This window comes from Heloderma suspectum, chromosome 3, assembly GCF_057233095.1.
Source record: "Heloderma suspectum isolate Gila_16-S chromosome 3, 16-S_ref, whole genome shotgun sequence".
NCBI classification, from domain to species: domain Eukaryota; kingdom Metazoa; phylum Chordata; class Lepidosauria; order Squamata; family Helodermatidae; genus Heloderma; species Heloderma suspectum.
The window spans coordinates 206,833,131-206,858,191 of NC_139460.1; the positions used below are offsets into that span (position 1 = coordinate 206,833,131).

A 25,061-nucleotide genomic window follows, 5' to 3' on the forward strand; every position below is an offset into this window, starting at 1 on the left:
ATCCCTTATGAATATACAGTGGAGGTGAGGAATAGATTTCAGGGATTAGACCTGATAGAGTGCCGGAGGAATTATGGACAGAGGTCCGTAACATTGTCCAGGAGGCAGCAACTAAATCCATCCCAAAGAAAAATGCAAGAAAGCAAAGTAGCTGTCTGATGAGGCTTTACAAGTAGCTCACGAAAGAAGGGAAGCGAAAAGCAAGGGAGAAAGGGGAAGATATACCCAATTGAATGCAGAGTTCCAGAGAATAGCAAGGAGAGACAAGAAGGCCTTCTTAAATGAACAATGCAAAGAAATCGAGGAAAACAACAGAATGGGAAAGACTAGAGATCTTTTCAAGAAAATTGGAGATATCAAGGGAATGTTTTGTGCAAAGATGGGCATGATAAAGGACAAAGACAGCAGGGACCTAACAGAAGCAGATGAGATGAAAAAGAGGTGGAAAGTATACACAGAAGAATTATACAGGAAAGATCCTAATGTCCCTGATAGCCATGATAGTGCGGTCACTGAACTTGAGCTGGACATCCTCGAGAGTGAAGTCAAGTGGGCCTTAGGAAGCATTACTAACAAAGCTAGCGGAGATGACAGTATTCCAGCTGAGCTATTTAAAATCCTAAAAGATGATGCTGTTAAAGTGCTGGACTCAATATGCCAACAAATTTGGAACACTCAGCAGTGGCCACAAGACTGGAAAAGGTCACTTTACATTCCAATTCCAAAGAAGGGCAATGCCAAAGAGTGTTCAAACTACTGTACAATTGCGCTCATTTCACATGCCAGCAAGGTTATGCTCAAAATCCTACAAGCTAGACTTCAGCAGTATGCGAACCGAGAACTACCGGAAGTACAAGCTGGGTTTCGAAGAGGCAGAGGAACTAGAGATCAAATCGCCAACATTCGCTGGATCATGGTGAAAGCAAGAGAATTCCAGAAAAATGTCTATTTCTGCTTCATTGACTACGCTAAAGCCTTTGATTGTGTGGATCACAACAAACTCTGGCAAATTCTTAAAGAGATGGGAGTACCAGACCACCTTCTCAGAAGACAGGTAAACCTGTACGAAGGTCAAGAAGCAACAGTAAGAACCAGACACGGAACAACCAATTGGTTCAAAATTGGGAAAGGAGTACGACAAGGCTGCATATTGTCACCCTGCTTATTTAACTTATATGCCGAGTACATCATGAGAAACGCAGGGTTGGATGAATCACAGGTTGGAATTAAGATTGCCGGGAGAATTATCAGCAACCTCAGATACGCAGACGACACCACCCTAATGGCAGAAAGCGAAGAGGATCTAAAGAGTCTCCTGTTGAGGGTGAAAGTGGAGAGTGCAAAAGCTGGTCTGAAACTCAACATTAAAAAAACTAAGATCATGGCATCTGGCCCCATCACTTCCTGGCATATAGAAGGGGAAGAAATGGAAGCAGTGACAGATTTTATTTTCTTGGGCTCCAAGATCACCGCAGACGGTGACTGTAGCCATGAAATTAAAAGACGCTTGCTCCTTGGGAAGAAAGCTATGGCAAACCTAGACAGCATAGTAAGAAGCAGAGACATCACCATGCCGACAACGGTCCGTCTAATCAAAGCTATGGTTTTCCCAGTAGTAATGTATGGCTGTGAAAGCTGGACTATAAGGAAGGCTGAGCGCCAAAGAATTGATGCTTTCGAACTGTGGTGCTGGAGAAGACTCTTACAAGTCCCCTGGACTGCAAGGAGGTCAAATCAGTCCATCCTAAAGGAAATCAACCCTGAGTGCTCATTGGAAGGACAGATACTGAAGCTGAAGCTCAAATATTTTGGCCACCTAATGCAAAAAGAAAACTCCCTGGAAAAGATCCTGACACTGGGAAAGATCGAAAGCAAAAGGAGAAGGGGACAGCAGAGGATGAGATGGCTAGATAGCATCACCGATGCAATGAACATGAACTTGAGCACATTCTGGGAGAGAGCGGAAGACAGGAGGGCCTGGCGCGCTATGGTCCATGGGGTCACGAAGAGTCGGACACGACTGAACAAAAAAAGCATTTCATTTAAAGTGAAAGGAGCCACCTACTCCCTTTCTCAATGAACACAAAGGTACCACTTTCTGCAGCAGCACTTTACAATGAAACTTGGATGCATCACATTCAAGTTCCACTCCATTTCTCATCCGTACGTCATCTACAAAGTTAGCACATGAAGTGGAGGAGGATTGCTTCTACTGCTCCCTTTTCCAGCTTCCTGCCTTCGGCCAAATGCAAAGCCAGTATGCTCAAGCAGGCTTTCCAAACAAGTATAGATCCTACATGGGTAGAGCTCATTCTCACCTTCAGCCAAGTAGGCAAAACCAGCTGGCATGCTCCTGTGCCTCCTTTTGTCCACCAAAAGTGTGATACGCAGGTGAAAATGGGGCTTCTTTCTAGGCTCTTGCCATGATGGGTGTGCAAGGTCAAGATGGTAAGGACTTTTGTAGGGTATTAAAATAACTATTCTGATATAGACCAACAGTGCTATCTGCAGTGCCCAGGATTTCAGATCGCTCCTGGTGGGAAGACCACAGTATCCTTGGCGATGGATCCAGCTTTTACTGACAGAAGGGTTCTGCTCACAGGTGCCTCAACCCAAAATTCTAAGATTCCCTGCCCCACGCCACAGCTCATCTCATTCAGCAGGTCCTTTGACCCTTGTGTAGCATTTGTAGGGGCCTGGGTGGGCTGCCATAGGGAGGAGATGCAGGGAAGTCCACTTCTGTCAGCCCAGCTGCACACAACTAATTCTGGATCCAATCCTTGGTTTTTCCAACTCACTTTTCCCAGTCTGAACCAGCCAGCTCTTTTGTCATAGAAATCAAAAGCCATTAAGGTCAATCCATCCTTCTAAAGAGTTCCTATTTGGCTACTGTGACCAGTTACATTAGAGATGGAGTGTATTTCACCACTGGCCCAAACTATACTCCATCTGAGTGTAAACTGAACTCAAGTTTCTCTCATATATGTGAAGTATCACCCCAGTCCCTGTTCTCCTTTGGAACCATGTGAAACCAGTGACCAAAGAGGATCTGCAAGAAAATAATACTCTCTTTGAGGTCATCTTTTCTGCAAGAAATTCTACACATGCTCCGAAGTCCAAGACTCCTGCCACCTGCTGATTTATGCATTGCAACACAATGTTTTGCAGCTTGGCAGAGTAAGCAAGGGACAACAACTATTTGAATCCTTGGGTTAACCATGAGCAAAGCCACAGAAATTCATTGTCATATCTAGACCTTGGGAAGAAGTGGGGAGTTTTTGAATGTACGGATAGTATTGTGGTTTTATCTATGATTCTATTGGTGTTGTTGCTGCTTATCAATTCAAATAAACACTGTTTAGTCATATCTCAGTTGTGTGTGTGTGTGTGTGTCAGGTACCCAGACATCCACATCTGAGGTCCCACGTTTTCCTGGATGGGGGTTTCAGTCAGAACTGAATATGAAAGAAAGAACACGACCTCTAGACACTGAACCCAGCCCTGGGTTTTGAGCAAGGTTTATACTTGGGAAAAAAAACAGACAAGAGGCGGACATAACCATTTCTAGCTCCAGCAAAGTGCAAGGGCAAGAAACTGGCTCAGATGGAGGAGCCTGACTGGGACTTCTACATTCAGAGCAAAACCTCAGGGTAAATCTGTCTTTTCTTAGGAAAGCTTCAAGGAGCCAGTAATGCTTGAAGGTATCCCAGTCTAGCAGTGTTCACCTACCAGCAGTGGTACTCTCCAACCCAGCCTTTGTGTTTGTCTCCAAGGACACTTTCAGTTTCACTGGTTTGGAAGAAGATGATTGTGCACAAACTCTTAGGATTGGATTGCACGTATTCTGCTTCCCTAGCAGTAAGAACAACTAAAGTAGAATATTCACATACATTGTTTTGTGTCTACCTGTTCCAGACAGAAGCATAAACAGCTTTTAAAACATTATATGCAACGATCGGAAGCTAGAACCAACAAGTAGGAAGCATTTTATAGCTAAACAGTTTTATTGAGGGTTTTTGTTTGTTTTTTTGCAAAATAAAAACAACCCCCCCACCAAGATTAAAGGCTATAGGCGGAATTAAACCAAATGAACCAGCCACTTGGTTATAGTAGCTGATAACTAATACAGCTGGTTATTATTGCATAAACCCCTGGTTCATGTATGAATGTCCATGTCAGTTTGGCAAGATTACAATCAAAGAGTAGCTTTGGTTTCATAAGAACTATTAGTAATACTTCACAAAATACACAACCTGCTAACATTTTACAGCTGAGGCTCAATCTACATATAATGGCGCAGGCCCATTTGTTTAAATCCTGGTTGGCCACAGTCCTATATGAAGCAGGGATGGAGGGCTACACAGCTGAGGGGAGCTGAACTCTCCCCTATACTTGCTGTGTACCTCTCCTGGCCCCCTCCCTACAGAATTTTTTTGCTGAGCTGGGTTCACTTCTTATTTCACAACTGGGGGAAATGTGGTACGGGGAGAGAGGCTGCAGGAGGTACACCACAGGCAGGGGATCAGTTTATCACTGTCCCATTTACCAAGTGAGCTTTAAAAATCAAGCCCCCACCCCTATTAAACCAATAGGGCTGCTCCCTTTGCATGAAACTTGAGCCCTCCCATGATTGTTGGCCACAAATTTATATGTATTTGCAACCACTCTTCATTTCTTAGCCCTTTATCACAGTACAATGTTACTTTTAGGCCAGGGATGAGGAACGAGTGGCCATCCAGATGTTGGACTGCAACTCCTGTCATCCCTCACCACTGGAGTTGCAGTCCAACTACATCTGGAAGGCCACACGTCCCCCTTTCCCATTTCAGGTGATGGAGCTGGTCTCTTAATTTCTTCTACACAGGCATCTATCCAATAGCAGAATCTCTCTTGTACTCTCCTAAGCAGAGATCCTACCTTCTCTGGAGTGACACCCACCACCCAAAGCCTGAATTATTTTTGAAAGTTGGGTGGCTGTCAGGAAAGTTGGCAACCTTTCCTGAAGTCAGCAATGCTGCTTTAGCTCACTGTTTTGAAGAAAAGACATACCCATAGTATGCTGAAGTTACTGCAGGAAAGAGAACAAACAAAGCCAACCAAGTGTGGTTGAGGTGCTTGATAAGAGAACTGAGTACAGCAGGAATGGGCAGCTATCTCCTCTGAAGCTTTTCTGCAGCTCATGCCCCTATTGAGGCCTAAATATAATATACAAAATTCTACAACCACATCCACTTTTTATTGCAAAATTCAGGACTAGTCAAGATGTTACCTTACTCCATGTTGCCAGCCACTTCCTTATGGTGAGTACCCATGCTATTCATACTCACCTCCTCATGTGGACTCATCTTGTTGTCCTCCCATTTTCCATATCCATGGTGAGGGGTTGGGAAACTCACAAGATTATACTGTCACATGGTGTTTGTTTACAGGTGCTGTCATTGCAGCATAGGGGTGGAAAATAACCACACGTAAGCAGCTGAGGCCTGGATAAGGTAAAATCTAGACGATCTAGGCTGTCATTCACTTCCCCAAATGGAATACTATATGATCACATAGTATCACATTTCCTATGGAATACTAACTCTACCTCTAGTGGGACTAAATGCCAAAAAGAGCGAAAAAAATGATCAGCGATGGATGACGCAGGCTGCAAGCCAAGGTGGGGTGAGTAGGAGGGAGCAAACAAAATAGCTTGAGGAGTCCTCCATCCAGGTGCCTAAAGGAGTGCGGAGAAATAGCCTGTTGGCTGTGAAGTGTTCACTTGCCTGGTTTACATGTAAATACTGTAAGGATCTGATGACAAATCCTCTTTAAAAGCTCTCTTATTTAAAGGAGCTCAGAAAGGTGGAGCGAGTGTCCCATTTTGTTTTCAAAGGGTGAGGCTGAAAGAGAGTGACTAGCCCAAAGTCACAGGCATAAGCTTCATGGCTAAATAGGGATTTGAACCCAGGTCCCCCAAGTCTGAGTCCAGTACACTATCCGCGACACTGTATTGTTTCTATTAGCCAAGAAATATCTAGTTTACTGCAAAAATATTAAGAAAAGAGAGTTAAGTGGCTAATGGCACAATCCTATACATGTCTACTCAGAAGTAAGTCTCACTGAGTTCAATAAGGTTTACTCTCAGATAAATGGGTATAGGACTACACTTTTAACTTCAAAGTGACTTAACTTCAACGCATTGGAAGCTTGGTAGGGGTCTGTGTATGCATCTTTGGAGGGAAAAGGGGTATTCGTAAAAGGTTTGGGCTTTTCCTGGGATATCTTTTCCAGCATATTTAAAAGGAAACAAATACTTGTACACCTCACATGGGAAGCCCTAAGAGCCAAGCCTACCCAGTGGCAGTCCTAGGTAAAGTGCTTACCTGTGTAACCATGCCATGTGTCCTTTGCCCTGCAAAAATGCACTGACAACGTGAGTTGGACCATTTCCACAGTTAGCACTTCAGTGGCATACCTACCATGGATCAGTGACATACTAACTTTACACACAAATGAACCAATTCCCATGGTAACGGCATTTATGGAATGCCTGCAGAGGCAAGCAGCTTACCCATGGCTGCCATCATGTTTATTTCAGTGTTAAGAGATTATTTGGACCAGAATGGTGTTGCAATGCAGGTGACAGGTTGCTCTTTACTAGTGTGATGATGAAAATGGAAGAGATCAACTTATCTCAGCAGCCCTTAACATGTGGGTACACACTATGAAGCAAACAGTTTTCAATATGTAGAGGTTTCTTAAAAGTAAAGGCATAGGCAACTCTAAAGAAATCATCCAAATCATTAAACTAAGAGTGCGACTGCTTAGACTCAGATCCTTGGAAAATTTGCAGTGAATACAGACATAAGCTTAATAAGGTATTCTAATTATTTTAAAATGATCGTCCTGAAAATACATTTTTTCAGCCACGGAATACAAACAAAGGAGTTATTTCACATGGCTGTTGCCTTGTGCCCTTACACAGCAAATATTGGAAATGCATATTCCAGCATGCAGCTGAATAGGAAATTATATTTCATAATCTTCAGCTGATCAAAGATTTTTAAATTCTGCATGACTTTATTGTTGTTGGAGCTTGTTACATCCCATCACTTCAGAAAGAAGAAATAAGGATCTAATCATTATGAATACATAGTGCTTGGGAATGGGAGGGGGAGTCAGTTGCCTAGCAAAAGTTGGTTTGTTGCTAGGCTGGCAATTTCTACCAGGGAGGTTCATTAGAGATGTTGTTTGTATTTCACTGTACTTGTGGGGGGAGGGGGGGGAGCAAATAAGACGATCCAAGTTAAAGACTTACTTACACAATTACTTTGTGGTCTGCCAAAGAAAACAATCCAGAAATATTGTTTAAAGACCTTCACATACACACACACACCCCTGTATAAAAATAGGTTCCACTTAGGAGATTGAAACATTAATGCTGGATTTTTTGTTGTTTTGTATAAAAAAGGAAAAAATCGATAGTGGTTTATACAGTATTTTAGCTTATTAAGCAAAAAAGACAGATGTTGTTTAAGGAGCTGTTTCACACTCACTTCTGGTGAGTTTGTGCTTGTTGATACTCTGGATGATAAATGCACTCAGGTGGAATAAGAACAAGTGCCTCAACCCATCTTCCGCACACTCCACCAAGAACATCCCCTGTGGAAGCTCCATTGAAATGAATGGGAGTTACATAAATAGCTGCATTCACGCAACTCCCACTGATTTCAGTGACACCTGGCACAAGAACAATTCTCAGTGAACCATGGTGCTCTTTCTAACCGTCAGACTTCTTTTAAAGCAATGCTTTCCAATGCAAGGTGCACTCTTGTCTTTCCTCAGACAACTACTGTGGAGGAATTCCAGAAGCACCACTTCCGTTTTGAATGGTGTTTATTCAGTGCAATGTCTTCCTTTTCTCTTTCCTTTTTCACCCGCTGGAAATGATCTTCTTCCTTAAGGTACCATACAGGAGGCCAGCGGTGTCTCTCGAAATATTCCTGATTATCTGTATTAAACAAAGAACAACTAATGAATTCTATAACTAGGACAAAGGGAAACCTATCTACTTCCATGACATCCAAACAGCTAAGAAAAGTAGTATATCTAGGGCCAAATTCTTTCCATGTATCAGCAAATTTCACAGAGAAATAGGCTTTTACAAATGATACTTACGGAACACATAAAATGCTAGAATACAACACATTCAAAATGGAAATACCAAGTCTACAGCAATAATGAATGCTGCAGAAATAAAAGGAATAAAAATACAATAGTAATAAATAATAGCTCTGTTCTGTGGCCAGGCAAATTTTATAGAATCAATATGCAGTGGGGTGGGTAGGGGGGAGAAGATATGTCTGCTCACCCTACCTTCATATAAGTGATATGCATGCAGAATCTAATACGTGGAGGCGTATTAACTTGCAATCCTTATCCCTAGGTTTTAGCAGTTCGGGTAAATTGAGCCTATGCATGTATATGTTGCTTTAATGTTATATCCAAGATGTGAAGGAAAGATAAGCAGCCGTGCCAGTCAGGTATAATCATGCTGCCTCACTGAATGTAATTTTATGAGTTTGCTTGATGTTTGGACTATAGATTATTATAATAAAAGGTACTAATGAACAAACTAGAGAGAGAAAGATCAAGATATTTTTCGAGCTAATGGAGCAAAATGAACTCTTTTCACATCCACTGGCCAGGCTGACCAGAAAGTAAGGTTCTTCCCAAATTACTACTATTTGGATTCTTCTGCACAGAGGGGACAGCCATACTATCAATGACATTCACAAGTATTTTGCTCTCTAGTACAAGTGGGCTTGTCTTTTATAGCCAAATCACTAATCACTTTTGTGAAAGCCACAAAAGATACTCAAGGAACAAAGTTTAGAATTTCAAGCCACAATTTGACTAACTGTAAACACATTCCCCTGATTCACTTCCTACTAGGGGTGATTGAGAAATTAGTTTCAGTTTGTTTTTGATCAGGATTTACACAGGTCACACTTTCTGGACCAAATACAGATTTGGACACAATCTCTGGTCAAAGTCTGAGCTTATAATGTGATTCATGGACCCAAAACATGGGTTCAGCAACATGCATGGTTTTTAATTTTTGTGAACCCCCCAGGGAACTTCAGCTATGAGGCGGTATACAAACAGAATAAATGAAAATGAAATGAATGCGTACTTTTGAAAAATGTACATGAAAAAATGCAAACTTTTGAAAAATGTGCACAAATACACCTTAATCAATGGGAGAAAAATGCATAGAATTCAAAGATGCACACAATTGATGACAGAAAAACATGCACAAAAATATGCATGGATTTTCATGCGAAAAGAAAAACAAAGCTCGCAATCTGATACGGACTTGAGCCAGAACCAGTTTCAAGATGGAATTTGGAGAACTTCAGCGAGCTCAAGTTTTGCTCATTCACATATCCCCACTTCCTACACTCATTCACTTTTTTCAGTCTTGTATTTTAAATTCACCTTTGGTCAATTTAGCCAATATTTTCTTAAAAGCAAAGCATGGGACTATGTATTGCAACAGCATGCCTAACAAAAGTAAACAGCACTACCACTGCTAATGATGGGAGAGAGAAGTTTGACATCATGTTTGCTGCATCGGTTGAAGACTTAAAAACAAAAGGACTTTGGGCATGGCTCCCGGTGGTGAGGAGTGACAGTGTGGTACTCTGCACCATTCTGTACCCTCAGAGGTTTCTATTATTTGTCCTGCTCACAAACTGGTCTCCAGACATATACCTGCAGCAGCTGCACCTCCTCCTATCTGTTGTCTCCTGGTCATGGTGTCCATTCTTTTTTTCAACTTCTGTGATGATCATGACTCAGTGCAAAGGACAGCTGATGCAAAGACTGAAGACAGAACAGGCAGGAGAAACTGTGGCTACCTTGTTTCCCACTGCACTGGGGGACTTAAAGATAAGTGGTCCAGTGTCAAGGTGGTAAGATGCCAACCCCACTTAGACTCAATTCTCTATTGCTTTCCCATTGCTACCAACCCAGTCCTTTCTGAACAGTTCAAGTATTTGGAAAGCTGGATCTTTGGAATGGAATGAAGTAAGGAAAAATACATATATTTGTGCAGGTTTACTTAATTTGCAACCTTGTTTTTTAGCAGAGGCCCAAAGAATAAAGAGAAAGCAAATGTATAATGTATAAAGGTTGGGAGAAGGGGTGGAGAAAACCTGCCAAGGGGCCTTACCAGGAGATTTAGTTTTTATTTCCTTTCGGAACTTGGAACAAACACTGTTGTAGTTGGTGCAGATATAGTGCAAGCACCAAGCTGCCAGCTGGTTAGCATTGTGGAACTGTAAAAGAAGAGAACTGAATTTATATTCTGTGGAGTTAACCATTGGCTTGCAGAACAATTCTGAAGTGAACACAAGAGAGAATTACTCCGGGATTGAACCATCTCAGCTGTACTTGAAAAAGTTTGACAATACCACACACACAGTACTATGTTCTCCACAATGGAAGCAAAAGGGTTGGAGAACCAAAAGGGTAACAGCGCTAAAACATGCTGTGGTCCAGAAGAGAATCAAGAAGGGGTGCTGTTGGTACATTGTTCTGAATCAGGACTGTTGACTGATTCTCATTCAAAAATTAATGGGAATGGTGACTGGTTCCAGGTTGTCAATTGCAACAAAATATCTGGACAGTAGACCACTCAGGAAAAACTCAGGTTTTCATCTCTCTTGCTAATGGAGAGTTGGGGAGATATTTGAAGGGCAGAACTGATGAGCAAGAGGGGGAGGCTTAGCCCAGCCAGACTTCCGCAAACTGGTGCTTTCCAGTGGTGCTGAACTACAACCCCAATCATTGCCAGCCAGGCTGGTCTAGGCCATTGTTTTCCATCGCCCCCCCCCCCCCTGCTGCCGCCGCCATCAAGGGTCTCCAAAACTAGAATTAAGACCAACTGGGAAAAAATGCAGGAGTGTGCATTTGCAAGGGAGAATCTGTGGGCATGGGATTCCCCCTGTGGGTACCCCCTCATCCTCTAGCAGATTCTCCCCTACAAATGCCCCTCCGCTGCATTACCTCAGCAAAGACAGACTTGGGGACATGTGTTTGCTAAGGTAATGTGTAGTTTCACACTAAGCTTTTTAAAGAAATAGCAGAATAGTAAATATAATAAATTCAGAAGACTTCTAAATTCTCAGGAACCATGATTATCATCGCAGAAACACTAACAAAATAACTGAAATATTCTTTTCATCCTTGGGAAATAGTAATTTTCTAAGCATACAATGATCATCAGAAGAAAGTCCATTTTTTTGAAATCTATTTTTTTTGTATTGCCACAAAGAATATATAATATCCACACTGAAGTAACACTAACCTGGGCTATTTCCAAATAGCAGAGCACGTCTCCATCTATGCTAACACCGCTCACTGCAGTTTTGGTAAGCTCCTGTACAGCATGCTGCTCTGTTGTGGTTGAAGAGAAACACAAACCAGTTTAGTTCAATCCAGTTTCAACTCTGCTTCTCACCCATTACAAGACTGCCCCAGGAAATTGAGAAAAACAGCTACAATGCTACTACAATTGGGGCTCATGTGGATTTATTTTTAAAGCCATGGAATAAAATGGGATAATCTTGCTTCCAGCCACTTCTCTTTAAAACAATGGGGGAACAATTAGTGATTCTTGGAATTAACTATCATCATATTACTAACACAATAATTAACCAAGTCAGACTAGAGTAATAAAAAGAACTTGGACTGCTCTTTTATGCAAGACTGGTTTGAACTGGATTGATCTAAAATTGCTTAAGATCAGTTATCTGACTCTCAAAATAGGAATATACAATAGAAACGTTAATGTTCACATTCTTTCAATTAAGAGTAATCAGGTCGTCTCACGGGCATTATGAATTGCACACTATTATTTGCTTTCTGTCTCTTAAGCATGCACAAGCTTTTCCAGTGGACTAAATTAATTCAGCACAGACAGAAGTGGCAGAACCATTATTTTTCTAAGTGAAAAATTCTAATTTGGTTTTAGAAAGCAGAACTACATGTCTGTTTTTGCCCCTAAATCATGACAAAACAACAGCTGATAATTTCAACACTACTGGCAAAAAACTGATGGCAACACCTGTGAGAAGCTGAGAAATCTTACCTGCAAGCGCAACCAAGTGTGGGAGGCAAAATCTGTTTGCCAGTGCAATTAATTCAAGTGTGTCCAACTCCTGACTGGATGATAGCTGCTTGGTGTACAGATAATCCAGGACGGCTTGCATGGAAGTCTTGTTTATGTTGGGAAGAACAACCTGGGTAGGGGTGGGGGAGAAGGTATTTTTAAAATGTTCAGAGCTGGGAAAAGATCTAATCAAGGACAAAACATGTGGACCATATGGCTGTTGCTATTTTTCCCATATGTTTTTATAAAATCAGAAAAAAGAGTGGGAGTATAGAGGAAGATCCTTATTACAAGGAAAGACTCAAACCCCAACTAGATTGATGGGTAAATCTATATGGAGCAATGTATGTACTCTGCATCAACCACCCCTCTATTCTTTATTATTCATCTTAAGAAAATGTGTACGATCTCCTTTTTTGTCTTATTCTGCTTTTTGCTTCTTCCTTCCTCCTCCTCCTAACTGTTCAGCATAATTTTTTCTGCTTCTGCTAGTCATGGGGGAAGGACGAAATTATACATAGCACTAAGGCTTTCACCTCTGACCATTGGACATCTTATTTTCAATCATGTGTCTGAGATTTCAGTAGGCATTTCCCACATACTTTAAAGCATATCTTTGCAATCCTTAAGAGCTAGAAAGTTGCTTGGTTATTTAAATGAAAATTGCTATTCTTAGAAAATTAAGTTCAGTGGATTTTACATTCTTCTGCTGAATTATGGCACGCGTGCATATCCACACCCTTGTATGTATGGAACAGGAGAACCCTAAAAATACTGTCCAAAGCTGTCTCATTCAGTGCCCTCTTCTCCTCTGTCTGACTTGAACTGCCACTCTAGCAAGAGTGTTTTAGTTGTTGACAACAGGTGCTATTTGTGCCATGCTTCCAAATGCTATTACCACACTGGGTCAAAGGAGTGGCCTGTTTGGAAGGTGTACAAGGCTGATACGACTATTGCCCATGGTAAACATGACTTTGCAGTGCCTGTTACAGGAGTGAGCATACCAACAGACAGTACCTAAAACGTGGGGGACCAACTTGTAACACAAGTGCCACAGGAATTTTTGGCCGAAATTTGTGGCCTGACTACAAGAAAGTAATTTTTACACTCCTGTGTCTTCAGAATTGCATTGCTGACTGCACTGCTTGCTCGAGAAATAAATTTTTATGCACATCTGAAACCTACTTTTCCATGTTCAGGGAATAAGTCCTTCTGGAAGATGAATGACTCTGTGTGTGTGTGTGTGTGTGATTACTCTGGTGCTAGGGGAACCTCCTCCTGCAGCACTGGCTCTATTCTGCCTGAGGACAGGCTGCTGTCAGTCTGGCAGAGGTGGTCTAGAAACTAGCATGCTTTACCAAATACACAGGAGCACAGCATGATCAGTGTCAGAAACTTTTCTAGATTGTGGAGTCCCTTCATAAGGTATCCAGCAGTAACAGAGTTGAGGCCAGAGCTTTTCCAGAAAAAGGGGGTTCTGTTAATAAAAATGAAAGAGAAATTGCAAGGTGAATTATTGAAGACTTGTCTCCAAGGATACTGGAGGGGGAGAGATGGGAACAGTGAGCCAAAGGTCGCTGCATGGTGAAGCTTTGAAGTTTGGGGGAAAGAGAAGAGGGGAGCTGGGATGCTGACATGGAAAAAAAAGAGAGCAAGACATTATAGCTGTCCTTCCACTATGATCTGTCAGAAGCACATCAGAGGGCCAGAAGGTGGGGTCTGCAGCATCTACAATATCAGGACAAATCCAAGAGTGGAAACAAAAGCCAATATTCCAACAGCCACTGCAAGACTCCACTGGACTGCATTGCAGGAGATGAAGGTTTAAGCAGGTACTCAAACCAGGTCTGGGTTGGGCAGACCAAGTGGGCAAAAACTCAGAAAAGGGAGCACAGGAGCTCCTTTAGCCAGGACATTCATGGAAGGAGAAGAGCAGCAGGCAATGAGGATACCAGCAGGGACTCTGCTAAGTGAAGAAGAATGAAGAGTTTAGGGCACAATCCTATCCAGATAGGTGGACGCCTCCGAATTCAGAGGCGACTGCCTATCCAATGCAGGGCAGGAGAAGCCCAGAGGGGATTGTTCCCTCTGTGCTTCTCCTGCCCTGCATTTTCCACTAGACAGCAGACTGCAGCTGTCTAGGTGTGGGAGGACAGAGCGGGGGAGGAGGCTGTTATACGACACATTGGATGTGTCGTACAGGCATTTCCGCCTGCCCCGGAACGCCCCCAGACACACCCCTTTTTGGCCGCTCTGTGCTCCTCTTGCGAGCGCAGAGGATGGGGCTGTTCAGTGCTGCCTAGGAGGCAGCGCGGAAGTTGAGAGAGGTCAGTTCCCATATAACAAGATATCCTATGGCCATCTAGCTGCTGTCTAGCAGCCATAGGATTGCTCCCTTAGAGATCCAAGTCCAGTTATAGTCTTATAAAAAACAACAACAACCCAGAATGGCACCTGAAAAGAGGGATTTCCAGGAGAACAAAATGGATGGGCAACAAACATACACATACACTTTCCTTGGACCACACTGTAAAGCCCTGCAGATGTAACTATACAAACATAAAACTTTATCCAAAGTATTTTGGGTGTCCACCAAATCATTTAGGAAAAACCACGCTGCATTCTTTGTATAGCTTAGGCTGTCCTTAAGTAATGTCCTCTTAGGACACTTGAGGATTCTTATCCTGATATGGGGGCCGGGGGGAAGGAATTATCTAACATCATGTCTATCTTGTTGGAGGTAGTCCATAGCTGGAAGGCAAATTATCCACATGTGACAATAACTGAAATGCTTGTTCTAATATGGGAGTGCTGTTTTGAAATGAAGGCATACACCAGAGTGGCCTTCCACAATGTGGTGCCCTCCAGATGTTTTGGATTACACCTCTCATCATCCCTGATTATTGCCCTTGCTGGCTGGGGCTGATGGGAGTTGTAGTCCAAAGGGGAAGGACTTTCTCACTAGAGAAAGTGAGTGAAGCATTTCATACTGGGACGGATTTCAAATTATTTAGTTAAAAAAAAAAGTCATTAGTCAGGCTAGTGACTAACACCTACATCCATGTATCTATCTGAAAACAAGATATTTGAGGATCCGTTCCCCCACTCCAATAGCATGCTTTCTTTAAAGCAGTTTTTTTAAAGACAAAAACAGTCAAACGTTTGGGCAGGAGCACAGTAAAGCAATTGAACAGGCAATCCTCTCGCCTTCCTCAAACATGTAACCATCAGTATATAAGTTAGAGGTAATATGAGTTGAGTTTAATGTGCATGATAGTCAGCCATTGTGCACATTCACCACACCTCATAGAGAATGTGCACAATTTCCTCTTCATTGATAGATTATGTATGCATTCTCCATGAGTGCCTACATCTTCCCTTCTTTGTGCACCACAGATGCATAATTTCCCTTCCATGGGGGGTCTTTTGCTAATGTCTCATCAAGTTCAACTGAGTTGAACTGCACAGGATGGAGGCTCTTCACAGAGAGCTATAGGTTAAATCATGGACAATGAGAGAGATAAATATACAGTGAAATCTTTCCCTCCAAATTCAAAGTACTTAAAAGTAGGGCTGTGCGCCGCTTCGGTCCAAAGCCTAAATAACAAGGCAAAGCGGGCTGATTAGGAGGTGCCTCAGCATGATATGAGGCAGATCAGAACAGCACTGACGTGCCCCAAAGCGAAGCGGGTCACCTACAAGGCACCTTGGTCCGCCTCGTATATTCAGAGCTCTTCTTATGCCTTCTGAGCAGCCCAGACAGGCTGTCTCCAAAATGTATCAACTTGTGAAAGATCACACAGACAAGGAGGGGGTGGGAGGGGGAGGCACCAAATGTATCAATTTGAGAAAGATCTGACCACTGGCAGGGGCAGAAAATGGGGGGGAGGGGAGAGGAGGAGGAGGGAGTGAGCTTTGCTGTGAGTCAGCCTCCATTTGCTCATTGTGCAAGAGGTGGTGTTACTGGAGAGGAGAAGACTAGAAGCTAGAGCAGTGATCTCCAAAGTGGGGTGCACACACCCCAGGGGGTGCTCAAGATGATCCACTGGGGTGCATGAGCCGCCTGATAATTGAGCAGCCTCCCGCTGCCATTGTGTGCATTGATGGTTGTGAGGGTGGCGGCAGCAGGATGGGACTGGAACTGAGAACGAAGCTCCAAGGCATTTCTCTCTTGGCTCCAGTCCTATCCTGCCTCTGCTGTGGCCACCAAGAGCAACTGCGCCATTCTCTGCTAGGCATGGCAGAAGAAGCCATGGCACCAGAGCAGCTCGCATCCTGCCAAAGGAGAGCAGGAAGGCGATTGATTACCCCTTCCCATGCTCCTTTGCAGAATGAAGCTGAGAAGGAAGTGTGTGCTATGACACCTTTGTTAGTGTCTCCCCACCCCAGCCTTCTGTAATAGGTTTATCGTTCATTCTTCTTGTTTGTTCATTTAAAAATCCAGAAAATTTCACTCTAGTTGCTTATCTCCCCTTTTCAATTCTCTCTCAACCATTAGTTTGCCCTTACTTTGACTCTGTCTAGATTAAACACACACACACACACCTACCTCTTTCCTTTTCTTGTTCTTGGCTCCCTTCCACCACCACCCCTTCTCAATTCCTGTATTCCTTCCCTTCCCAGTTTTGATCTCTTTTCCCTAAAAAAATATATTAAAAAAACAAAAAAACCTTTCTCTTCTTTTAGGATGATAGTTAGTCACTCCTCCCCGCCTTTGCTTGTCGTTTAGTGTTTGCTTTTCTTTTGCTTGTGTGTGCGTGTGCGTGCATGTGCTTGTGCTGTGTGGACAAGCAAACAGTGTGTGTCAAACGACTACACACAGTCCACATTTCCAAAATCAGTGGGAAAAGCACTACGCACATTAACAGCTATTATTTAAATAGAATACTACAGTGTGTGTTGCAAAGCAAGCAAGCCCAATATGAGGCATCTTTGGGGTCTTGGCAGGGGCAGAGGTGGGCGAGCTGCTGCTGTGCCCTCCTGGCAGGGTTGCTGTCTTGCTTCCTGTCTCTGTTAGTCCAGCAGACAACTGTCATTGCTCTCTGTTCAAGTCAATGTGCCCACCTGGCAGGGTTGCTGTCTTTGTTTGCTTCCTGCTTACCAGCCAGTGTTTTCCCAGGCAATTCAGCCAAAGAGACCCTGAGGTTATTGACTGTGAATAGGAAAGTGGTATGATCTGCACTTCAAAGACACCTACAGCAGAGTTTAGGGACAGTGACCTCCTCAGCGCTTCAACGCCTGATTATCCCTTTGTGAACTTTGGTTTGAGTTTCTGAGAATAGCACATTTTAGCTGTGCCTAGCACAAAACCCCCTAGGCCAAACTGTCTGAAATTTGGCAGGTGGAATGTCCTCCAGGGAGGCTGTGGGTTCTCCAACGTTCATGCACTTCTGTGCAACCAGTGAAAAGTTATAGCTCTTTGCTTTGAGAGATTTCTTTGAAAAAAAATCAAATTTTACCTGCACCTAGCACAAAAACTAGTGGGGCAAACTGTCTGAGATTTGGCAGGTGGGATGCCCTCCATGGGGGCTGAGAGATTCCCAAATGTCATGTATTTATCATGAAAACTGAAAAAGGTATGGCCATTTGTGTTTTCCCATGCAAGTCAATGGGAAAACACCCCAAACAAGTGATTTGGATGTCCGACTCTCCCTTCAGATTCAGATCCAAGTTGAAGTGGATGGGGCCCAAACTGAAGCAAAGCAGGGGGTCCGTGTACAGCCCTACTTAAAAGTGCTTAATCTAGGTTTGATTATGCACACAATGCAAGCAAGCACAAGAACGAACACACACACACACACACACACACACACACTGGTAAGCATGAATATACATCCAGCATGACCCAGATGCCTACAGGCAAAAAGACACATAGGCTATCCGAAGGGGAAAAATAATACACAGCTACAATGCATATACACAATGTCAAGGACACTTCACATTGTCATTTTTGGGCTTTGCCTCTGCGTTAGCTCATTCTTGTCCTTAATATAAACACTGTGTAGCTAAAAATAATTTAGAGATGCTTTCTGGAATGCTGATTATTTTTCAGTACCTGGCAGTATTACCTTTCATAGGGCAATTGCTTTCAGTAACTCTTGTGTTTGCTGCTGTGACTTCCAATGACATTTTCCCAAACAAGAAGCAATTGTGGCTATGGTTATGGATATAGCAACTGGGCACCATGGCCATAATGGGGTAAGAAGTCCTACCCACTCCTCCCCCACAAATATAAATATATTAGCATTTCTTAAACTTCCAATACTTGAGGCACATTGTTTTTTCTCAATTAAACTTAGAGGCACATTTCACCCTAACAATGGAAGAAAGCATTCCCAGAACAGTGATAGTGCAAAGATTTAGCAGAGGACCTCTTTTAAATAAGCATTTGACTCTGTTGTTGCTTAATTTTATTTATTGGTAATGTATATTAATGATTATTGTTTTGATAATCTGTCTGGAGTGGCTCCTTTTTCAGAGGGGGGAAATTTCTTAAAGGAATAATGAATAAAGGCAGATCACTCTGATGGACAAATCGAATAACCCTATCATGGTGCAACACAGGGGGGTGCAGCAGAATTACCTTCCTGCATAGAAAGGAAGGAGATGCACACCAAGGCTCTCACAGGAGTCTAGAGTTCTTTCATTCCATTTATTTGTCGCAGTTCTCTTCAAATTATACCAGTTGGTCTAGCACATGATTTGAGAGTGACTGAAATATATGCTGGCTCTTTTAAACAGGATTTTTGTTCTTTTTCAAAGCAACTTAGAGATAGCGTATAATAGCCAATAAGGAGCCTGTTTAGTTGTTTATTTAAAACATTTATATCTGCTTTTTCAGCATGAGTTGCTCAAGGCAGCTTATAGCCAAACATCAAAAACAATGATCAACAACCTCATCCCCCCAAATAAGCCCCAAAGGAGTAAAATAACCAGAGAGCTAAGGGCATCAACATCAGTCAGGCCATAGGCCTGCTGAAATAAAGAAGTCTTCAGACAGTGTTGAAACAGTACCAGTGTAGGGGCCAAATGGACAGGGAAGTCCACTTCCTAGGCACTGCTACTTCAAGGCAAGGAGTTCCATAACCTGGGCACTGCTACAGGGAAAGCTAGTGCCTGGAGAGCAAACTGAGGGTGTCTGAAAGCTGCTTCACACAGTGCAGTTCAGTGGTTAGAATGTTGGACTGGGGCTTGGGAGACCTAGGTTCTGGTCTCCACTTGGCCACAAAGCTCACTGGGTGACTTTGGGCCAGTCACTGACTCAGACTAACCTACTTCACAGGGTTGTTGTGAGAATAAAATGGAGAGGAGGATCATGTAAGCCGCCTTGGGCTTCTTGCAAGAGGGAAAAAGGTGGGACATAAATGTAATATGAATAAGTAATAGCAAAAGATGTCTTCTTGCTTTTGCAATCACACTCTTAGGGACAGTGTTGAAAGTGAGCAGGTACAACTGGATACGGATTAGTGGCATAGGAGCTACATCTACATCTGCTATGCATCATGGACAGAAGCCCTACTCCAGTCTTCCCCAACCTGATCTCCAGATGTTTTGGACCAACTGCCATCAGCATAGCTAATGCGTGAAGATCCTGGGAGTTGTAGTCCAAAACATCTGGAGGGCACCCAGTTGGGGAAGGCTGCCCTACTCCTTCACTCTAAGTATACAGGAAGAGACTGAAGTTGCACATTGATGAGAGAATGGCACTCTGTACGTTGCTAGAGGTACTTTATTACTTCATATCTGATTCTGTAAAGAAGAACGCCTCCTTGAGTGCCATTTTTTGTTGGAAAGGCAGGGTATAAATCAAATAAATAAAGGGGCATGGGTAAATGTGAGAAGAGGCAGCATTATGGGCTGTGGCTAAAGGAGGAAGGATGGAGTTTGTTGTCCAGTCATTAAGTCGTGTCCGACTCTTCGTGACCCCATGGACCATAACACGCCAGGCCTTCCTGTCCTCCGTTCTCTCCTGGAGCGTGCTCAAGTTCATAAGGATGGAGTTACAAGGCCACAATTACTTGCAAAAGATTTTGCACTACTCAGGGACATTTACTATGTACTTTCTGACATGCAAATGCCATTTAAACATTATCAACAAGATGTTCATTAGAACCCCAGGGATCCATCTTTTTTTGTAACATGTCAAGTGGCCCTCCATATTGAGGAGCGTGAACTTCTGAACGGTCAGAATAATCTCCACATACATAATGGTATTAATTTCTAATTGTATCCTCAGGAAGTAGATAAAACATTCATTGCAACCCAAGAGCTCTAGCCAAAACTGATTAACTCTGGTACACAGCTAAATGTAATTAAAAAATATAATTCCTGTTGGCCCCATTGTACTTCTGTCTATTTTGCCAGTGCAAATGATTTTCATAGGAGACAGTCATTCCCCACCCCGAACCCAAAGCCTACCTTTTTACTGATAGTAATAATTACAGAGAAAGAAACTGTGAGGGATGGGACGCAATCTTCTTCAAATTTCAGTGAGAGAATTGTGCAGACTGGTTCCCAAAGCACTATGTCAAAGGAAAGATCTGAAGATCACCAAATGCTGAGCAAAGAGGAGAGTCTTACAAGCTTTGATTAATGTCTTCTGTCAGCCCTATGTAACAGCCACATTCATGTATATTATTTCCTAATGTGAGGCATAGAATATATTCAGTCTAATGAAAACAGATACTGTGGGCCTTTAAGAATGCCAGACATAACTCTCTGGCCTAGACTTGAGACCATGGTGCCATAAAGTTTTAGGAATCCCCCCTACACACACACACACACACACAGGCAAAAGACCAGCATCCCTAGGTTTCTTTATCAGGCTACTGCAAGTTAACCCCAAGTTGAGGGTCTGCACAGGAGGACTCTCCCAGTTTTCTCCAGTACCCATTCAAGCCTCCAAGAGAGGTAGAAGGAAGAGGGTGTTCATATTTTCTAAGCTCGGCAGGTGTAACCCACCTCATTTGAGGACTGGATGGTCCCCTTAGTGCAGGGGATAGTAAGTCCCTAACTGCTTTCTCATTGCCTTGCTGTTTCTGGATCCTTATATATCAAGAATGGGAGAATATGCCTCACAAGCAGAAGCACAAGCACATAAATGTTTCAGCTCTGGCCGCACTCATTTCTGGCAGGGCCTGGAGAGCTGCCTTGAGTAAGTCTGGTTTGGTACATTTAATTCCTCCACACTTGACCTTAATGTCATCCAGTCTTATCCGTGTGTATTTTTGCTTTCTATTGCAGCATGGATACAAGATACAGAGGCTTATCCAGAACTGAATGGCTGGAAAATACTACCCAAGTCTGACAACATGACTTGCAAGTATTGACTTTTGTTTTCAAGCTAAAAGAAAAAGGATGGAGTTAGCCCCTGTGGGCACACAGCTTCCTTTACAGGTCTCTGGGAAGTGGCTCTATGGAAAAAATGTCCTTTCCATGAAGCCATTTCACGTACAATTTTTAAAAATTGTTTCAGTGTCAATCAGAGAAGATATAAGGTACAAAGTCTCCAGTATCTCTCTGATTGCAAGGGGATGGGTTGCCATTTTGCCTCTTATCCCAGACAGGCACATGCAAGTTCGGTGTCAGCATGTGGCATCCTTATGCAGCTGCCAGGGCCCACTGAGTTGATGCCCGCCTTTCTGCAGCTCTACGCACTGAAGGTTTATTTTGTTTTTCCCACAATGCATCAGACACTGTGACAGGTCAGGGCACTGTGGGAAAACAAAATGATGGCTGGCACAAAGACATGGCTCTCAGGATCTTTGCTGTTCCATACAGTAAAAAAAAAAACAAGCCCTGCTGCTTTGCTATGCTATGTGGTAAGTTCTTCATAAACCTTAATAGGGCGAACCCACATGGAAGAGGAACTACAAAGGGCACTTTGCCAAGGGCCCCTCAACCTGCAGCCAGCCCTAGGCACATAAGAAGAGGTCAAGGAGGATCTCACACTTCCCTTAGAACTGTCCACTTCTCCCTGCCTAGGACCTCCTCGCTTTATGAAATGCCAAGCCATGCATCTTCAATGTCCCAAAGGAATACTCTGAGCTATCCCAAGGCGAATGCTGGATGGAATGTTGCCAAAGTGAAGCATGCAGATTTCTGTACAGGGAGTAGAACTAACAACCACACACTGAATATATACTGGAAGCAATCTAATACCAATGGATGCCCAAAATCAGATATAATGGATGTTCCTGGTGCATATCTAACTTGTCTTCTGCAGGGGATGGATAGTGCAGGTAATTACTGCCAAACGCTCTTCAATCTTCTACTCACTTTCTCTAGGAAAAATTGGCTAATCTTGTTGTGGGGCCTAAATAAATGCAAAAATTCATTACAGCCCATTTGCAAAAATATTTGGAGTCCACTGTTCTAAAAAGACAGAGTGATATTCAGCTGCCACTAGAGGAGGGCAAAGACCCACCATCTCCTACAGTGACTTAATCTAAGATAGAACAGTTTTGAACACTGGAGATTTTTTTTTTCATTGCTGGATGTTACAAGGACAAAGCCCAAATGCATGATTTACTGCTGCAAATAACCTGTTCTTCCTGAAGAATTTCAGAACAATAAATAAATTAGAAAGAGCTCATTATACTTATGTCAAATTGCCTCAGTCTCTACATGCTACACACTTCCTGGAAATAGCTACTTCTCCATCCATTTCCATAGTTGCGCTTGTATTTTTGAACTTAAAAATCTCAGATACATTACTTTGTGTACTACAGAAATCCAAGGCTTTGCAATTAATATTTAAGGTTACCAAGAAGAATGCAAGCTATTAGGGTTTATAATTAGGAACAAGATTGTAGAAAATGAATATGTGTTCTTGTTATAGAGCGCTGCTTACTAAAAAATCAAGGTATGTATTTTTAATGAATCACCAGCTGAGAGTGCCTCTGGGGAGGGAATTATGCTTACTGCTGTTTTAAAAGTAATGAGAATAAACTCAAGTAGAACACAAACTTCCAGAATATTAAATACAAAAAAGAAAAAAAAAAAGTTGAGACACAGCAATGGTGAGGCATATCATTTCCCCTTGATATGAGCACATCCCCTCATAATCAAGCTGAAAGCAAAGATGTTATTTATGGTTAAAATATGATATATAATTAGGGAATAATTCCTAGAATCTGAGTTTGGATAAAAATTAATTAGGGCCAGGCTGAGCTAGCCCTCTTCCTTAAAAGCTGATGTATTACTCAAAAGAAAACTGTTAGTCTCTTTCCATATTACTACTAGCATTGTAGTACTCAAACCAGGAACGTCACAGCAATGTAGAAAAAAATGTTCACTTAGTAAGCAAGGTGTCATGGTGGTCTTTCTAAAGCATTCACGTTTAAAAATATACTAGTTTTTATTTGGAATTCTGAAGAATTAAGGATTGAGCAGTGCCAAATTGAAGACAATTTTAACACAGAGCTGGCCCTGTAGCATCTGCCCTATAGCTTGCTTTTTACTCACAGAGGAGATGACCCCTGGACTGAGAATATGTGAGAATGATGGTTTAGACCAGCCTTCCCCAACCTGGTGTGCCCCAGCTGTGTTGGACTACAACTCCCATCATCCCCATCCCACATGGGTTTAGAGTTAGCATGCATTCAGAGATATGTTGGCCCTCATATGGCCCATTATTGGACACCCCCACCCAAAAAACCAGGGCACTTTAACTGATATTTTATTCTGTTTATAATACCTGAAGATCAGACCCTTGAATCTGAGGGCACATGATACATCCACCTTGCAGAAGCTAAGCCAATCTGGGTCTGGTCACTGCCTGTATGAGAAACTGCTGGGGAACTCTGTGTAAGCTGCCTTGAGTGCCATGATGGAAGATAGATGTACTAAATAAATGTACTAAATAAACATACTAAATAAAAACGTGTGTTTGGCTAGGAAAAGCCCATTTCTACAGGTGTGTGCTTTTATATTTAAATAAATTTAAAATATATGCAAGCTGCATATACTGTAGACAGGTATTGTAATGCGAGTCCAAGCTGTGACATAAGAAGAGTGAGAAGCCAATGGTTCCCTTTGAAGGTATAATATCCTGGCTGGCAATTACATTTTCTGGAGGGTTGCTTTGATAACAGAGGGCCAAGAACCTGACTCTGACTTCCCAATAAGGAGTGCTGGCAAATTCTGTTGCCATAAATATAATTCACATAAAACCCTTTCGGTTGACAATTAAGAAGCCAGGCAATACCCCTCAGGGGGCCAGATTAGACCTGGGGAGCCCCTAGTGGCTAGCTCCAGAAAGAGTGACTTGAAGAGTTTTCTGCTTATCTGGTTCTTTCCACACAATTTAGTCTAACGAGATCTTCCTGTACTCCACAGGAATACAAGGAGACCAACATTTAGGGTGCAATCCTATTGAGATAGGCGGCCGCCTCAGAACTTGGAGGTGATCGCCTATCCAATGCAGGGCAGGAGCAGTGCAGAGGGGATCGTCCCCTCTGCACTTCAGCCACCCTGCATTCACGGCTAGACAGCTGAAATTGGCTGTCTAGCCGCAGGAAGTTGGATCAGGGAGGATGGATACGCCGTACGACACATAGGAAGCGTTGGAACGGCAATTCTGTCCTCCCTGCCCCACCCCACCCCCAGGAACGCCTTGTTTTTGCTGCTCTAAGCTCCTCTTATGAGTGCGGGGTGCAGGGCTGATCCGTGTTACCTTTGAGGTAGCGTGGGAGGAGGTGGAGGTTGGATCTCAGGGAACTGACCTATTCTATGGCCGTCTAGCCACTGACTAGCAGCCATAGGATTGCGCCCTTACTTTACTTTAAAATTCAAAGTCAGCCAGGAGCCATACGAAAAGAAATCGCTAAAGAAAACTGACTCAAGCAAGATTACTTCAGAAAGGAGTCACATAGAACCTAAAACATTTTGAAAATGTTGC

The 25,061-nt window shown here is 42.8% G+C and overlaps 2 protein-coding genes across 5 annotated transcripts in view; one reads left to right on the forward strand and one right to left on the reverse strand.

The window, feature by feature from the left end:
* CDK1 (cyclin dependent kinase 1) overlaps positions 1–23,124 on the forward strand; it is a 47,587-nt gene extending 24,463 nt beyond the window's left edge. The window contains exon 9 of the mRNA XM_084845361.1: positions 21,404–23,124. The gene's annotated coding sequence lies outside the window, so the exon portion shown is untranslated. The remainder of the gene's footprint in view (positions 1–21,403) is intronic.
* Positions 3,982–25,061, reverse strand: part of RHOBTB1 (Rho related BTB domain containing 1) — a 101,204-nt gene continuing 80,124 nt past the window's right edge. For all 4 annotated transcript variants that reach the window (XM_084845359.1, XM_084845357.1, XM_084845358.1 and 1 more), the window contains 4 exons: positions 12,140–12,290; positions 11,357–11,445; positions 10,220–10,325; positions 3,982–7,993 (listed from right to left, as the gene is read on the reverse strand). In XM_084845359.1, the coding sequence (XP_084701485.1) occupies positions 7,824–7,993; positions 10,220–10,325; positions 11,357–11,445; positions 12,140–12,290 (516 nt within the window). In that variant the 3' untranslated portion in view covers positions 3,982–7,823. The remainder of the gene's footprint in view (positions 7,994–10,219; positions 10,326–11,356; positions 11,446–12,139; positions 12,291–25,061) is intronic.